General features: G+C 38.6%; 1 protein-coding gene across 2 annotated transcripts; it reads right to left on the bottom strand.

Annotated features, from left to right (window-relative positions):
- Nucleotides 1-5,511: 5,511 nt before the first annotated feature.
- Nucleotides 5,512-18,126, bottom strand: bco1l (beta-carotene oxygenase 1, like). 2 transcript variants are annotated; one of them, XM_051901281.1, is made up of 11 exons: nt 17,954-18,126; nt 12,482-12,678; nt 12,267-12,396; nt 12,029-12,176; nt 11,786-11,933; nt 10,002-10,222; nt 9,612-9,878; nt 8,857-8,962; nt 8,678-8,772; nt 8,484-8,595; nt 5,512-6,208 (listed from the first exon to the last, which is right to left on the bottom strand). In XM_051901281.1, exons 3-11 carry the CDS (start codon nt 12,302-12,304, stop codon nt 6,051-6,053), a joined length of 1,293 nt encoding a protein of 430 aa, XP_051757241.1. In that variant the 5' UTR covers nt 12,305-12,396; nt 12,482-12,678; nt 17,954-18,126; the 3' UTR covers nt 5,512-6,050. The 2 variants fall into 2 exon arrangements, with proteins under 2 accessions (XP_051757241.1, XP_051757240.1); XM_051901280.1 differs by having other exon boundaries at nt 12,550-12,678.
- Between the last annotated feature and the right edge of the window lie 604 nt (nt 18,127-18,730).

The raw sequence follows: 18,730 nt of genomic DNA, 5'->3' as shown, positions 1-18,730 counted from the left end.
TTCTGGTGCGGGTTCTTAGCCTGTGTTCGTTCTCAAACCATTCCACGCATTTCCACTGCAAAAAAAGGTGGTTCTGGGCTGAAAAGATCGGTTGAACTCCAGCCCTAAACTCCAGACTTGCTGGTCTCGAACAGAGCCGGGGAGGCGGAAGGCAGAGAAATGCTGTCACTGTCTCAACGCCAGTCTCGTTGAGCAATGTAATAATGTTGCACTACATTGCTCTTTATATCTAAACATATAAAACTGTGTGTGTGAGAGAGACCCAGTATGCAAGAGATTGGGGGAATCAACAGTTTCAGTTTCAATTTATCTCCAAAAAGGACAGATGAGAGTATCAGGAGCTGCCGGTACGCTAGAATCATTCCCGGTACTGTGAACAGTAAAACAGAAGTGCTGTACCGCATGCACAAACACCAGTTCACGACAGGCTCCAGTTTGCCTGGCCGAGAACAGGCTCTGGCGCCAGAACATGAACCATTCTGGTGGAAAAGAGGTACGTGCTGTTATAGATGGCCCTCCTCTTTCTTTCACCTGTGATGCCGAGTGCAGTATAAGCCCTACAGAGGGACTGTCCTGCAAAGCCTCTGCACCCTAACTCCACAGGTAAGTGCCTTGCCTTCCATCCTTGTATGTGGCAGTTGTTGATGAGGTCCTCATATTTCTCCCTCTTCCGCTCATTGGCCTCCTCCATACGATCTTCCCATGGCACTGTAAGCTCCAACATGACAATATTCCTCATTACCTCTAACACTAGAACAATGTCAGGTCTAAGGGTGGTCTTAACGACATGCTGAGGGAATCTGAGTTGCCTACCCAAGTCCACTGTTAGATGCCAGTCCTGCACTGTGTTGAGAAGCCCTGCTATTGCTTTAGATCAGGGTTCCTCAAATCTGGTCCTAGAGGGTTTAGTTCCAACCCTAATCAAACACACCTTAACAAGCTAATCAAGGTCTTCAGGCTTACTACAAAATTGCATATAGGTGAGTTTGATCAGGGTCTTAACTAAACTCTGCAGGACAGTGGACCTCCAGGGCTGGATTTGAGGAGACCTGCTTTAGATGTTCCTCTTGGTTTCTCGGTTTCTCTCCAGCTCTGATGAAGTTGATGGTTTGCTTTGAGGGTTTTGACTTCTGGGTGCTGATGATGGCACTACTGATGCTCTCTGCAATGGTCTTGAGCATTGAGTCATGCCGTCAGCTGTACCGGCCATCCCATTGCAGCTTTGGGTAGCAGCTGAGAATATGGTCCAGTGTCCCCTTTCTCTGGCAAAGGGAGCAGGCTGGTGTGTCAGCCAGGCCCCAGTGGTGTAGTTTGGATGGGCTGGGAAGGACATCATAGACCGCCTGTACTAGGAACCTGATGCGGTGTGGCTCTGACTTACACAGGTCTGTCCACAAAATGTTTCTCTCCACAGCTTGTTCCCATCTAGTCCAGGCACCTTGCTGTCTCATTCTCACTGCTCTGCTGGACCTCTCCTCATCAACAACTGCTCTCACCTCATTCTGGATTAGTTGACTGCACTCCTTTTACTGAGCTTTGTCATAATGGGGGGTTGCAAATGTTCCTAACCCAGCCATTCCTCCGGCCAATACTCCTAACAAGACTCAATGGCGTAGCCGTGACTCTGCCTGCTCCACTGCTACCTCTGCTCTCCACTTGCTGCCGGTAACTGCTACCTCTGTCCCGGAGACTTTGGGTCACTTGACTCAAAGTCACCATGAAATCAAAATGGACATTTCCTAGTTTTTTTTTTATGTAATATTGCAGTATTTTTTACAAACGATTTATCCGCCTCGTAATCTTTGATCAAAATAACTTCCCCTCGACTTTAACGACTTTATTCAACAATCTCTTCTCTTCTACACTGTCAGAAAAAAAGGCACGGTGCTTGTCACTGGGGCAGTACCTTAAGGTACAAAGGTAAAAAGGTACTAATATGTACCTTTAAGGTACAAACATGCACTTTTAAAGTACTAATATGTACCTTTAAGGTACTAATACGCACCATTTAGGCCCTATTAGGGGTAAGTAAGGTACAAAGGTGTACCTTTTCACGTTTATACCTTAGGGTACTGCCCCAGTCACAAGCACAGTACCTTTTTTCCTGACAGTGTATGTCAGTCTCCGACGCGGTTCGTGTAGTAAACACAGTGCAGTGCTTCCAGGTTCTACGTCTGTAATGATGGGCCAACAGCATGAGGATCCATTTGCAGTTTCTTTATTGTAACAACAAAGCACAAAGCAGACAAGGGCAAGACAGTAGCGGAAACAGGGACAGGCTTAGGTCGAGGCAGGCGGCAGAGATACAGGGTCTTACAACAGGCAGAGTTCAGGGCAAGCGGCAGGCAAACGTAATCCAGGAAACAAGCAAGGTTCAAGGCAGGCGGCAGAGGTTCACAGGAGATAAACAGTCCAAACAATAACAGGGTAACAGTCCACAAGAAAACGCTCAGTAGTGATCACCGGGGCAAATCAAGACTTCGCAGTGTATGGATGCGTGTGTGCGTCTTAAATAGTGTGAGTGTGATGCAGTGCAGGTGTGCGCAATCAGTCCCAGGAATGAGGGTCTATGGGTAATGTAGTCCAGCGGGAAGTAGCTCAAAACTCAGGTGATGGCTCCCTCCGGCGGCCAGGAGGAGGAGCCGCGGGAGCAGTATTCGTGACAATGTCAGAACGGCGGCTCTGTATTGGCCGATGCTGTTCATGTGAGCACCACGACACATGCGTTTGATGTTGACGCAGGAGCCGGCCAAAAATGAGTCGGCGTTCTTACGTAGAACCTGGGAGCGCTGCACTGTTTACAATGTAAACAGCATCAGAGACTGACATGGAAGAGAAGAAATTGTTGAATAAAGTCTTTTTTTTTGTTTTGCCACACAAAAAGTATTCTTGTCACTTTATAACATTTAGGTTGAACCACTATAGTCACATGATAAATACACTTTGATTTGAAGAGGAATATCAGAACGCCAAGTCCTGACTGTGGACGACAGGAGGAGCAGGGGATGGAGGAGGGTAATTAGCTCCTGAGCAATGCGATAAAGCTGATGATAATACCGAATGGTATATAGAGATGTTGTGATAGGCGTCATATTCCTATAGGTAGATGTGGTTCAGCTAAGAGTCAGCTGATGTGAGCATGACAGACGTGACCTGCCAGAACTAATGCTACCTTTGATGTCCATAAAATGATCCCATCATGGGAACCGCTAAAAAGGGCCTGACAGAACCTCTTGTTCTAAGAGTGTATTCAAAATGCTTTTCGCAACATTACAGAATGGTATTTTGGTGCAATTTTACAATTCACAGCTATACAGTATATCATTCACTGATATGTTAATACACCAGCCTTCTTCTTGACCTTCAAAATTTACTGATAACCACCATGATAATACAGATAGTGAAACAAGGCCACATGATCACTGCACTGAAAGATCATAAAAATGGGCCTTTTCAAGAGCCATGGCCATATGCAGACAGAGGAGAAGGAAGACTTTGAATCAATTTGCACCGCGTGAGAGCCACTACACTAACCTTTAAGCTTAAACAGAGTTTGCTGTTTTAAAAATAATATCATAGAATGCATGCAATTATGCTGCTCATTTCTCTGTAGCTTCCTTTGTTTTCATTACTGGAATTGGTACATTTCAGAAAAAAATTTCCAGCGAACAGTGAATGTTCTCAGAGTCAGAACTTTGGCAGAAAGTCAGAAAGTTCTCTCAAAGTTACGAAGAAACGTTCTTCCAGTAACGTTAATAGAATGTTCATTCAAAGTTATTTTTTTAATGTTACTACTTGTTTCAGAACGTTCAGAGAACATTCTAAAGTAACATTCCCATAATGTTTAAAGAATGACAAAATGGAATGTTTCCTTAACGTTTGCATAAATATTTAAAAAACTGGATGTTTTAAACATCCAGAGAACACCTACAGAAATAACGTTTTCAAATGTAAGCAAAACTGTTGTAGAACTAAAGACTTGTTCACAATGATTTGTTGTGAAACATCCTTCCATTTTATCTGATTACGGTCTGTATTTATGATTTAGTAATTGTGATAGGTAAAACCTAATCCAGTCATGCTGCCTTTTGTTTTTTTCTGAGCACAAGTAAAACATTTACTGCCTAAGACTTTATCATAATTGTATGATAAAGTCTTAGGAAACATCTTGTTAAAAGATAAGAGTGCTTTCAAGAAGACTGAAACAGAGTATGTACTGTATAACCTCAATCTGTATGAAAAAATCTCACACCATATATCACAGCTGGGTTACATGACACAATAAATGTTAATGTTTCAACTTACAAACTAATAGGTAATTGGGGTACTTGGACCCATTCAAAGTAGGTCTATTAAAGTTTGGTGACTTGAATAACTTGTGATATGAATAATGGCTCAAATCATGCGGCTTGCTGAGGAAAGATGTGCTGCCACTTTTACCTCAATCAGACTCTTACCTATAGACTCACATTCAAAGAAGAACCTGCATGAAGGGAGATTTGAAGAGACCTTAGCAAACACATAGTGACGCCTTGGCAACCACCCACACATGTGAGATTGAAATATGCCATTGGCTGAGTCCTATCAGATTTGTGATTAGAAATCAACTAATTATATAGAAACTGTACATTGCTCCTTCTGAACTTTACTCTCAACATTAGTCCAAAGTCATTGCATAATCAGCATCAGAAGTAACTGGCTGCTCTTTATTCTCTGGATAAGATGTCACCGAGGTTAAAACATAAAGGGGATTCCTGATATTTGGTGATACACATCGAAGTCATTTAACTCATGATAATGTATAAGGAAAACATAAGTACCTACAAACAAGAAGGTATGGATGTACATCCACATGTACAGTAGATTTATAATGTCTTGCATTGATATATAATCAACTATAATCACACTCACGATTGGTCACTTGGTGGCAGTGTTGTCTTTAGAAACAAGTAACAGACCAAAAATATAGCCTTTTATTTCTGACTGTTCGAGTCTGGATGTGAAATATGGTGCTTGTTCTGTAAAGACCACTTGAGGTTGTACAAATCTGTGATATTATTGTACAAAATACATATTAAAAATGCATTTAAAGCCTTTCTATAATTAAAACTTCAGTTTACAGGTTTACATTATTTTTATATACAAGAAAAATGTCCTAATGTGTGTCAAATATACATAAAACGTCATGTTTTTATATTTATTTCGAATATTATATTAGTGAATTTAAATGTAGTTGGTGGTCAGTGGTGAATTTTCAGTATACAGAAGCTAAATACATCAACATTTCATTTATAATGTCATATTTCTGTTTTTTATTTTAACAAAACTTTTTTAAATGAAGTTTTTGATAGAAAATTACAGAACCAGTTTCAATGTAGGATCTGTATTCAGTAAATGAGAGAAATTAGGTGAAGTTATTAAGCACATATTCATCAGAATGCATAGAGACTAATACTGTACATGAAACATGAACATGAAAACAATTCAAAAGATGCAATGAACAGTCCGTACTAAAGAAACATTTCTCTTCAATGGCACCACAATACACAAAATTACAGCTCAATGAACAGTTAAGAACAGATCATCTTATTAGTCATTTAAATTGCATGCATCACAATAGCATGTTTACATGATGTCTATAAAATTATCATAAAACTGATAATTCATTTAGCAGATGCTTTTATCCAAAGGGACTTACAAATGAGAAACATTTTAACTCTGTGACAAGACAATACATATTTTTAAAGTGCCAGGTTTATTAAAGGGCTAGATTAGAAATAAATTACAAGATTTACTGCTTTTTTCACTTAAGATTCATTCAATTGTCACAAACAATTAAGGAGAGATCATTTTATATAATCATGTTACAATGTAACAATAGACTTTTTTACAGAATGTCTGTAAAAATATAATTCACAATAATATATGAATGTTTAATAATGTAATAATATACTGATTTCTCTTTTTATATTTTGTATATATTTTTTTTTTTACAAAAATAAACAAATAAGAATTATTCTTTAAATCCTCCACTCTAATAAATGTCCATTTTAGGTAGACTTCTCATGGATGAAAAGCCCATGCAGGTCCATATGAATAGCAGCATCAATGGTAGCGCGAGCAATCTCTTTAAAGGACTTAGCGTCCAGGACCACAAGGAAAGGTGGCTTTTGGGGATTGAATGAAACCACAGAAGACAGGATAATACCTGAAAATTAAGAAAAATCACTTACTCTATGTTGTGTCAAGACAGCATAATAACAAAAGCTTTTGTTTTATAGTGAGCTGCCTAATTGTAATGGTAGGCTTATTGGCAGCATCTTCATGTGCCACACAAACAGAATGGTGAGTATATGAAACGGTGTCAATTTGGCAGGTAACATTTTATGTACTCTAACAATGTAATTTGTGAGATCATGAAAGTGAACGATGCTCGAGACAGTTGATGGCCCAGTGCTGCATCGTCACGAAAGTTTAAGCCTTGCCAATTTGAATATTCAAGCTCAAGAAGACGAAAGAAAGGGAACTCAATTTGTTACTTGCGCACTGTGTGTGAAGTTTTCTGTGTGCAATAAAAACAGTTGAGAAGTAAAACGCATGTGTAACAGTATATTGGATCCGTGCATTCGTCTTAAAGTGACAGCAGCCTAATATTCCTGCTGCTGTCTGTGTTTTTAACGTTAATCAATCTATGTTTCATGGCTGGTAAAAAAAATAATATAATGATTAAAGTCACCGGCCATTGGCAGGTGTGGCAAAAAGTTAGTTTTAGGCCTTGCACACAAATAACACAGAAGAATAAACTTGCAATTGATTCAAATAGATTTCAGTCATGACAACAATCTGAATAGTTTTAGCATATTAATGTATTTTGGATTAAAAACGCAAATCTGTTATGCTGATGCTGCCAAAGAGCAAGTATGGTCTTGCTACTGCTAATAGATACCCAGACATGCTGCTGCTGCATGAATAGACATAAATACACCGATCAGGCATAACATTATGACCACCTTCTTAATATTGTGTTGGTCCCACTTTTGCTGCCAAAACAGCCCTGACCCGTCGAGGCATGGACTCCACTAGACCCCTGAAGGTGTGCTGTGGTACCTGGCACCAAGATGTTAGCAGCAGATCCTTTAAGTCCTGTAAGTTTCAAGGTGGGGCCTCCATGGATCAGACTTATTTGTTCAGCACATCCCACAGATACTCGATTGGGTTGAGATCTGGGGAATTTGGAGGCCAAGTCAACACCTCAAACTTGTTGTTGTGTTCCTCAAACCATTCCTGAACCATTTTTGCTTTGTGGCAGGGTGCGTTATCCTGCTGAAAGAGGCCACAGCCACCAGGGAATACAGTTTCCATGAAAAGGTGTACATGGTCTGCAACAATGCTTAGGTAGGTGGTACGTGTCAAAGTAACATCCACATGGATGGCAGGACCCAAGGTTTCCCAGCAGAACATTGCCCAAAGCATCACACTGCCTCCGCCGGCTTGCCTTCTTCCCATAGTGCATCCTGGTGCCATGTGTTTCCCAAGTAAGCGATGCACACGCACCCGGCCATCCACGTGATGTAAAAGAAAACGTGATTCATCAGACCAGGTCACCTTCTTCCATTGCTGCGTGGTCCAGTTCTGATGCTCACGTGCCCACTGTTGGCTCTTTCGGTGGTGGACAGGGGTCAGCATGCAGCCCCATATGCAACAAACTGTGATGCACTGTGTATTCTGACACCTTTCTATCAGAACCAGCATTAACTTCTACAGTAGCTCGTCTGTTGGGTCGGACCACACGGGCCAGCCTTCGCTCCCCACGTGCATCAATGAGCCTTGGCCGCCCGTGACGCTGTCGCCGGTTCACCACTGTTCCTTCCTTGGAGCACTTTTGATAGATACTGACCACTGCAGACCGGGAACACCCCACAAAAGCTGCAGTTTTGGAGATGCTCTGACCCAGTCGTCTAGCCATCACAATTTGGCCCTTGTCAAACTCGCTCAAATCCTTACGCTTGCCCATTTTTCCTGCTTCTAACACATCAGCTTTGAGGACAAAATGTTCACTTGCTGCCTAATATATCCCACCCACTAACAGGTGCCGTGATGAAGAGATAATCAGTGTTATTCACGTCACCTGTCAGTGCTCATAATGTTATGCCTGATTGGTGTAAATTAGATTTAGGCAGGTGGAGCTGGGGGTGGTGGAGGGGTTCAGAGGCACTCTGATGAGGACAAGCCTACAGCAAACACTGAACCAGACTATTAAAATGTTGAGCAAGAAATCTCATTGGCTGCAGGATCAGCAGAGGCCAATCAGCTTGTGCCATGCGGTAATGATATGATTGATAGCACATTACATGTAAAGGACCTGCGCCATCTAGAGTTTCATGACTGAACTAGATAATTGTTTTCAAAACTTTTATTCTTTCACTCTGCATTATGCAGAAACATTATTCATATTTTGCAAAAAATATACATAAAATACTCACCATCATCTTCTTCAACAGCATCAGGAGATGCCACAAACACTGGCTCGGATGGGTAACATTCCTCCTCTGTCCACACTTTATGTGTCCTGGTAACTATGTCCACTTTTGCGATCTATACAACAAGAGAAAATGTCAATGTGGTCTTATAGCTCAACTGGCAAATCAAGGTTTAAATAAATGCTAGAAATATTTACCTTGCTTGGATAGGGTGACCAATCCACCCTGGTGCCAAAGAAGTACCTGTACTTCTTACCATTGAATTTGTAGTTGATACCTGGTAATTCTAAACCTGTGATCATACAAGAAACATAAGTCAACATGAGAGAAAAAAAAAAAGATCAAAGAATGATCAAGTTCTGAACTTAGGAATCACCCTCAAAAACAGTGTCAGGCGTGCAGTAGATTGAGCCGTCCTGCTGCAGCACTGCTGTGGCTGTTGTGTCCTGCAGCTTGACCAGGTTGGTGTCTGGTGGAGCTTCCTGAGATCATGAGAGAAAAGGTTTGTTGCCTTATGACAAATCAAATTAAAGACTTTAGGTATGCAAAGATGGAGCACTCATTTCACTATGAATGGGAGAAAGTGCAATGCACAATATGGCGGAATAAGTCCCGCCTTCTAAATAAAAGAGCCAATCGGCAATTGGTAAAGTCATTGCATCACTGCAGCTGCCTTTAGAAGCTCCGGTTGCTTTAGAAACAGTCAGTGTTCTGAGTTGCGCGCTTATAACTGCACATGCACATTGGCTGGTCCAGCCTGAATAATGCAGTTTTTCGTCATGATTTGAGTGTTTTGAAACAAAATTTATGAGACAGTTGTTGTCAGATTTCATTGGTGATTTCAAATATGATATTTAATCGTAAGCTTGGTTAACAAATTTGGAGAATTTGATGTCTCCCCAATCAAAGAGATAGGAGCTGTACCTGTAACTGAAATGGCTGCCCGAGAGGCATTTCAAAATGGTCGCCAAGTGAGTGGTCACTTGCCTTAAAGGGACACTTCATAATTTTTTACAGAAAAATGCTGAAGAGTTTTTTTGCTACAATTCATTGCTACGACTAATGAATTTTTTTTTTCGGAATGACGCCTATGTAATTCAATCCTTTTTTACTTTATATTTCCTGTGTTACCTTGTCTATGTTGAGAGGAAGGACAAACCGCTGACATGTTGGTCGAGAGAAGTCCTTGTTGGTCTCTATAAACTTGGCGACATCTTGCTTCATGTTGTGTATATAGAACATATTGTACAGATTGCTGTCCTGGTATGTAATCAGGTCAAAGACGACATGGCCATCTTCCTCATAGGCATTGATGTGATGGAAGACCACAAATGGGTCTGCATAGTACTTCGTGCTCACAGTTTTCCCAGTCTTCCTATTGACCAGATGGATCAGTGTCTATGTGGTGATCAAAACCAACAGTTGTTAGACTATTCTGGGCAGTTATTGAAGAATGTAAATGAATGGATGAAGTACTATTTTAGATGGTGAAGCAAAAAACAAAGCAGAAGTTTTGCTCACAATGTCATCTTTGTCGAATTTCAGGCAACTGCCCCAGTTGACATCTCTGAAGTAAGCTGTGGCCAGTTTGAGGATATCCAGCTTGAAGGCCTGCTCCACAAAGATAATGTAGTTCTCCGTCATGCCAAAGCTGTGGAAGTAGCTTGGGTACAAGGTGGAGCGGAAAGGAATGGAGCAAACTTGTTCCACCTTCCTCAGGGCTGGCTTATTATTCCCTTTATCTGCAATAAGAATTGCATACATTGTGAAGGTGTTCTTTCTGAAATATGGCCAATCTATAGTATACCTCTCTTAGGGGACACACTTGTGATCCTTGGCTGTTGAAACAGACTGAAGACAGTAAGCGTAACATTTTTTTGTTTGTTTTAATGGAATGAATTAATTGACTCTATAATATTTATTCTTTAATATTTCATATTTTGAGTGGATTTCATGACTAGACTATTTTCATTTCATTTTACTAGACAATATTTACCTCGAAATTAAGCACCATTTGTTTCAATATAAAATAATACAAATATAAAAACTGTGTTAAACTGTGTCAGAAAAAAAATAATCTTAATTATGTCAGATAACACTTAAGTAAAACATGGTCAGGTCAAAGTGTCTCAATAATTTTTCGTTCCAAATTTTATCAGTTTTACTGGTAGTCCACTGTATGTCAGTTTACTTTATTTTGCTATCCTCACTTACATACTTGAACTATAGTGTCCTGCACCCACTAATAAAAATATATTAAAAATGTCTGAATAATTTTTGGTTTGACTGTATATATATATATATATATATATATATATGTATATATACATATAGGTCTGTGAATTCACTAGCTGAGTATATTCAGACATATTTACTTACTTTTATCAGGTTTTGCATTTGGATATATATTTAGACATTATTGAAGACTACTTAATCGTGGCTGTTTTGTAGATTGTTTCCTATGCCGGTCATTTTTTGACCATAAAGATCACAAGTGTGACTATTATTTTATTAAAAATAAAAAGAAGAATGCATACCAAACAAACTCAAAGTTCAAGGTCCACTGAAAAATATTTTACTGAAGATTCTCGTATAAAATGACAACAAAATACCAAAGTGCACTAACAAATATGTGACTGTGCACAAAAATAGAGAGAAGAAAACAAAGAGCAAACATTTCAGTCCATCTTGGACTATCTTCGACACTTTTTCAATGAACCTTGAACTTTGAGTTTGTTTGGTGTGCGGATTCCTCTTTTTGTTTCCATGTTTATAAACTGAAACTTTACATATAGAAATTGCTGCAGAACTTTTTCATATTTTTTACTATTTTTTAATGACCATTTAATCTTTTCTAATCATGTTTCAATCGTGTTCATATAACAAGTGCGACAAAAGTCACAAAGTTTGGTACCATTTAAAAAATTAAAGACGTAAAACAAAAACAAGCTTAAAGGCCCGTTTACACCAAGGATGATAACTACAACAATACAGATATAGTTTTTAAATCTGTTGTAAATGTAAAAGAATAGCACACCACACCACAACTGTAATGATAACAGCACAGAGGAACAATATCATTGGAATCACTTTCAGAACAGTTTTTTCCAGATGATGAATGATTGACAGCCAATCAGAATTCACCCTGCTTTGAAGAGCTTGAGCGTTTGATGCGGCAAATGAGAAAACTGCAGCGCAATGGATGGGGACGCCAATATAGTTATCTTTATAGTTATCGTACTTGCTGTGAACGGGCCTTAAGAATTTAACATGGTCTAAGGAATGGTATATATTTCCCAGGTTACCTGAGGCATTGGCGGGCACTTTAAAAATAACATATTTCGGTCTGCCAAAGTTCATAATGGCAGTGCCCATGTTATACGTGTTCCCTTCATCATCATAGTGAGGGTGTGCGGTTGCCAAATTGATGGCGATATGGTTTCTGTAGTTCGTCTGAAAGGATAATAAAGGACAATTTATCAGTAGTGACTTAACAAAAAGATCTTAAGATGCAGTTGGTAAAACAAACAAATAAAATAATTACTCACTCTTCCTAACGTGTCGAGTGTCATAGGGTCAATTTGGTTAATGTAGTTGACTTCTGAAGATGCGTAATAATCTTCACCATATCTTATGATGTTAATGAGATTATTATCTGTGAAATCCGGAATGGCGTTCAGCAGGTAACTGAAGGCTCTGTAAAGAAATATTTGTAATTAACTAGGTCATTTTGTTTGGACTCTTAATACAGAATTAAAAAGGTCCAGAAGGAATTATCTTTCTTACTTGGAGAATATATTCTTGCATGGATCTGGATACACCATGGTCCCGAACTCAGACACAACGATCCTATTGGCAGCGGTGTTCTTTTTGAACGTTTCACTCTTCAAGAATTTACTCCTGTAAAATACATCCCCTGAAAAATTTGACAGTTTTATTGTTTATGGTGCATCCACTACTCTATAAACACTTTTCTAGATATAATACAATGGCACATGCACCTTGGAAATTTTTGCAACAGTGTAGTACTTTCCATAAATGTCATAAGGTTCTTGCCCACCCGACGTACCATCTTTAAAGGTGAAACTGTGAATGAGTGCCATCCCATCAAACCAGTGCTTGTATGAAGTGTTACCAACTGAGAACAGACCAGGTCCATTGCGCAAAAGTGTCCCCTGAAGCCATGGTGGGATGGAGCCTACAAAAAAGCAAACAATTCAGTGTGTGAACCCCGAGAAGGCCTTTGAGGTTAATGTAGTGCAATGAGGCGTTCAGCAAATCTACGTCAATTCAGGGAGGAAACAATTTTTACTTAATAAATTTTGAACTAAATAGTCTAGAAACAATGTTTTATCTTCTGATTATTTCCTCATGCCAATTTCCTACACTTTTGCAAAGCAACCTTCAACATCAGTATTTGATTGCATGTTTCTAAAAGTGACATTTTTATACAGTAAATAAGTTATGCCATGTTTTTCAGTAGAAGTCCCTCAATTTATATTGTTTCATTTGTCTTCCTAAATGTTGGTAGTTGTCAAAAAAAGTTTATTTTTTCAGATCAGTATTAAAATGAATGGGATTTTCATTTTTACTGATAGAACCTGGCTGTTGCACTTTATGATTGGTGGATATTTTTCTGCAGGATCATAGGTAGTGAAGTTCTTCACCTGGAATTGCAATTTTAAAAAGTTTTTATTATTTATTATTATTATTTATTTTTACATTTTAATTAAGATGAAATGTGTGGCTTCCACAGAAAATAGGCCTAGGTAAGATTTTCTGAATTTAAAACGTTCAAATAAAGCCATATAGGCACATCTGCATATGGCTTTTGCCCACAAAAGTTTAAATGAGATGCAAATTTGTGACCCTGGTCCACAAAACCAGTCATAAGTCGCACGGGTATATTTGTAGCAATAGCCAACAATACATTGTATGGGTCAAAATTATTATTATTATATTTTTCTTGTATGCCAAAAATCATTAGGATATTAAGTAAAGATGATGTTATGAAGATATTTTGTAATTTTCCAACTGTAAATATATCAAACATTTATTTTTGTAAGTAATATGCATTGCTAAGGACTTATATTTTGATATTTTGATTTTTTCGCACCCTCAGATCACAAATTTATTTATATAGCTGTATCTCGGCCAAATATAGTCCTATCCTAACAAACCATACATCAATGGAAAGCTTATTTATTCAGCTTTCAGAAGCTTTTCTGGTGTATAAATCTCAATTTTGAAAATTGACCCTTATGACTGGTTTTGTGGTCCAGAGTCACAAAATTATATTAAAACCAACTATTTTCCCCACATCTATACATATTTAAAAACAACAACAACAACAACAACAAAAACTGTAGACCTATTTCTGGTAACCCTGCGTTTTATTTGTAACATTTCAGCTAGGCCTATTTGACTATTGCCCAGCTAAAGTATCTTATTTTTCACTAAATTCACTCCAAATACTTTTACAGCTCACTCACTGGTTGTCAGATCATTAGGCTACTGTCTAGTCATGTTCGAGCGGTTCTCGGATGAGTCAGTGAGTTGATTTTTGGAGCGAAACGTACTTGGGTTTTGTGAACCGGTTCAACCGATTCATTGAAAAGATCCACTACAGAAGAACGACTCGACGAGTCAATAGTACAAATGGCCGCATTTCTGTTCCGTAGTAGAAAAACCAGTGTAAAAGTTCTTTCACAAATGTGCATTTTTTAAAACACACACAAACATTTCTGAATCAAAACCCTTTGTTTTCCATTGCTCTCGCTGATAAGCTAAGCGGTCCGTATATCTTTTGGTCATTCGTTTTTTGATTTAATATTGAAATCGGAAAATGAAAAAACGGCACCTTTTTTTTGTTTTTCATTTTTTTTCAAACAAAACGAAAAACACGAATTCGGCTTGATTTTTCGTTTTTCGTTCAGGGGTAGAAAATGAATAAACAACTTGAATATTTGATCTTTACATGTGGGCGGGAATGAAACACCCCTTTCCGCTGATTGGCCAAACCAAATAAGGTGCCTTCAGTCTCCGCAGTTCAGCGCAGCAGAATAAGGCTAGGTCCACACGAAGCTGGAGCTTACCCAATCCGATCTTTTTTTCTCCCTCGTCTAAAGAAATATCTCCGTCCACACGAAACCACTGAAACGACTCAAAACGATGTAGTATACATGCCAGACCAGTATGTGGCGCTGTAATTCTGCCACAGAGATAACAGCGAATAAGACTTGGAACATACGCATAAATCTTACGCGATGTATACAAACTATAGTAAAGCTTAGAAATAACAGTTTATTTTGGCTCAGTAGCTTCTGCAGCACGAACACAAGCATCTAGAGTCTGCTATTGTTGTTTTGTGCTGTTAGCGGCGTCTGACTAGGGTCGACACGTGGGGTGATGGCAACATCGTTTCACAAAATGGATAGGCTGTCCACACGAAAACGCAAAGACGGCGTTTTCAGATTTATCCACTCTGGGACCCGGTTTCAAAAAATAGCGGTTTCACCTTCCGAAAACGCCGGGTCCGTGTGGACGAACGCCTATCCGATACAAAATTTGTGCGTCTCCGTGTGGACGGGGCCTAATAGTCCTTCGCTGCGATGGATTGCAACGTTTATTGCAACTAATCTCTTTTAAATTTACATTTAATCTTAATCTCTATCTCTTTCTCATCAAATAGCCAGACTAACGAATGAATTGACACATAGGCTACCATATCGTGGACATATTCTGTGTCCATAAATTCTGCAACTTAGGCGTGTTTATCTCAGAAATATTATTATCATTATACTAGTTTATCTCAGAAATAACAATTTACTTAGCACCTGCACTACCTAATAGCCAACACCTTTGGCACACTGCCTGTTTATTATTGCTGACCACCTATCAAAATCTGTGTGGCAATGCTGCGCGACTCACGGGACAGCACAGAGATATGGTGAAGCCCAGACCAGTACCAATTTAAGTCATCATACACAGAATTCATAACTTTTGTTTTAGGCAATACGCTGAGATTATTTAATTAATATTAAGTATTGGCCGGCTAACTGATGGTATACAGAACGGTTATTTTCTCTGCCAACTAAACTTCCAGAGCAAATAAAGTCACAGAACCGTTGAGCGACTGACTCGCAGTAGGCACACAGAGTTGTTTCATTCCTGAATAAATGAGTCTTTGAACAACCGATTAATATAGACGATGATTCAATCACTAATTAATATAGACAGCCACTTGATTTTATTCCTGAATGAATCAGCGTTTTGAACGAATCGACGAATGAATAAGTAACTCCTTCCTTAACACAATGACTTACCGCCACCTAGTGGCAATATTAAGTCAAGTCAAGTCACCTTTATTTATATAGCGCTTTTTACAATGTAGATTGTGTCAAAGCAGCTTTACATTGATAACTGGTACATTATTTGGCTGCACAGCAGCTCTTAAAGAATAGTGTCAATGCAGGCAGATCAAAGCACTGTTGAATATCAAATGACAAGTCAAGTGTCCCCAACTAAGCAAGCCAGAGGCGACAGCGGCAAGGAACCCAAACTCCATCAGGTGACATCAGGTGGCAGACAAGTGGCAAATTGGTGTTAAAATGGAGAAAAAAACCTTGGGAGAAACCAGGCTTAGTCGGGGTGCCAGTTCTCCTCTGGCCAACAGTGCTTTGTTACAATTCAGGTTGCTATCATAAGTCCAATAGGATCGCAACATTAAAAGTATTTATTTCAGTTCCATCCAATTGAGGATCGTATTCATCACGCCGGTATGAATGCCAATATTAGGCTACTTTCATAATCCAAGTATCATTTCATTTTGTCATTTCATATTTCTGAATAAAAAATTAAATTAAAATATTAATCTCATTATATTATACAGTTGTAATTAATGTGTAAATGTATTTACTGTAAGTAGCTGGTCACTGTGTTTTTGCCAAGTAAGACATGTTCCTGGATCAACATCTTTGTTGATCCTGGAACAACATTCCAATCAACCAATCAGATTTTAGGGACAAGTTTACCGTTTATGTCAAGTTTAGGCTTGCAACCAGGGTTAGGTGCTTCTACATCAATGTTATTCACCTATCTTTCCCCTCTGATTTTAGGGATAATTTATGGGTAGGATTAGGTTTAGAGGTAGGAATAGGGTTAAGACTAAATTTTCAGACTGGAATGTTGTTCCAGGATCAACAAAATATGTTGATCCATGAACATGTCTTACTTGGCAAAATCACGGTGACCAAGTAGCTGCATCTGAAAGCATCATGCAGTTGCTTGATACTGATTTAATTGATAACAGCCTATAGTGTCACATTATTCTAATTTATTTGACTACATTTAAGAATTTAACATTATAGATAGCATACATATTTAATAAGATTAGGAAAGAAATTATATATAAAGGTTAAAAAAAAAAATGAAAATCATTTGTCCCATATGGGAAAGTTAATTTCTTACACTGGTAGATGGCATTAAATATGAAAACCTTACATCTCTGGTTTATTGTACAAAGTCTTATTTCAGGGTTTTATTCATATAACTCAAACAAGTTCACCTTAAGTCAATCACTGAAACATTCTGTGGGATAACGGCATTATGATATCCATCTGTTGTATGAATAAAATCATAATAGAACTATAATAGATGTGCTGTGAACATTAACTACGGTACGATGGCATTTCTTTTCATATCTGTCATATTATTCAAGTTCCTCCATTGTCCAAATCTCAAAAAAAAGTTATGCCATCTATGTATGATGACTTAAATTGATACTGGTCTGGGCTTCACTATATCTCTGTCTGTCCCGTGAGTCGCGCAGCATTGCCACACAGATTTTGATAGGTGGTTAGCAATAATAAAACAGACAGTGTGCCAAAGGTGTTGGCTATTGGGTAGTTGTGAGTGCTTAGTAAATTATTATATCTGAGATAATGATAATATTTCTGAGATAAACACGCGTAAGTTGCCGAATTTATGGACACACAGAAGAAAACCTTGTCTAGGCTCTGCCTCGATTGGTGTCTCAAGTCATTCGTTAGTCTGGCTGTTTGATGAGAAAGAGATTAAATGTAACTGTTAGTTGCAATAAACGCGTTAAATCCATCGCAGCGAAGGACTATTATTCTGCTGCGCTGAACTGCGGAAGAACTGATGACGGCACCGTTTAATGTTTGGTTGACCAATCAGCGGAAAGGGGTGTTTCATTCCCGCCCACATGTAGAGAACAAATATTCAAGTTGTTTATTCATTTTCTACCCCTGAACGAAAAACGAAAAATCAAGCCGAAATCTTGTTTTTCGTTTTGTTTGAAAAAAAAATGAAAAACGAAAAAGATGCCGTTTTTTCATTTTCCGATTTCAATGTTAAATAAAAAAAAAAACGAATGACCAAAAGATACACGGACGGCTAACGTATGGAGGAGTCAACACTTGACATGAAAATGTTCACTACAGAAACTTTACCTGTCACGTCTGCTTTAAGCGGCTCCGGTGTCTCCACTCCGTTTCTCCAGAAAAACGACAACATGCTGAGCAGAAGCTGAGCACTATGTGACATAGCCTGTATTGCCACACGCTTATAACACACGCTACATATCTGATACACTCCGTGAGCGTAGTCGAGTTTCTGAATCATTGCATAACAGTTGGAGAGTTCCTCTGAGGTTACACGGCATTGTAAATTAGGGCAAGTTCACAGGAGGTGAACCTTTCATGGTGTTAGTGGAGCTTTCTTACCACTGCTTTTATATGCTTCAGATTAATCAGATATTGTTTCTGTAGGCTACAGATGTAAAGTTACAATTGAACACAGCTGACACTCTTACTCGCTAATGTAAAAAGCAGTCTGTTCTCATTTCAAATATTTAATAATAAACTTAATGTATAGACATTCACAGATCCAATAAACAAATGAATTCAAAAGTATTTAGGAAGAATTCAAAGTGTAGCACTTATATAGATGGCTTTGATTGTTGCCTGTCTAGCACTAGCTATATAAACACCATGGGACATGAATGAAGGTAAATTGTATTATCAATGTACCTGCATGAAAAAAACAAATAAACAGAGCTTGCCAGTGGCCTATACAAATATCGATGCACTTTTACCTGAAAGAAAACCAGTTTTGATAAGGGTTTAGTCGTGTGCCAGCCATGTTATTTGTCATTTGTTGATTGTCAGTTGTTGGTTAAGTATTATGATTTTTTTTTTTTAATGTTAATATTATTTGCATGAGATATT

Source organism: Ctenopharyngodon idella, chromosome 7 (assembly GCF_019924925.1).
Source record: "Ctenopharyngodon idella isolate HZGC_01 chromosome 7, HZGC01, whole genome shotgun sequence".
In the NCBI taxonomy this organism is placed as follows: Eukaryota; Metazoa; Chordata; class Actinopteri; order Cypriniformes; family Xenocyprididae; genus Ctenopharyngodon; species Ctenopharyngodon idella.
Note: the sequence above shows the minus strand (reverse complement) of the source record. Positions and strands in the feature narration are given on the sequence as shown.

What these genes read in the sequence shown, in the direction of transcription:
- bco1l (XM_051901280.1), bottom strand. Translation starts at nt 18,125, where the DNA reads ATGATTCAGAAACTCGACTACGCTCACGGAGTGTATCAGATATGTAGC. An exon ending in TTCCTCTCAACATAGACAAG is followed by an intron (nt 8,963 to 9,611) that starts GTAACACAGGAA and finishes TCATGATCTCAG; the next exon opens with GAAGCTCCACCAGACACCAA. An exon ending in GGTCACCCTATCCAAGCAAG is followed by an intron (nt 8,596 to 8,677) that starts GTAAATATTTCT and finishes CTTGTTGTATAG; the next exon opens with ATCGCAAAAGTGGACATAGT.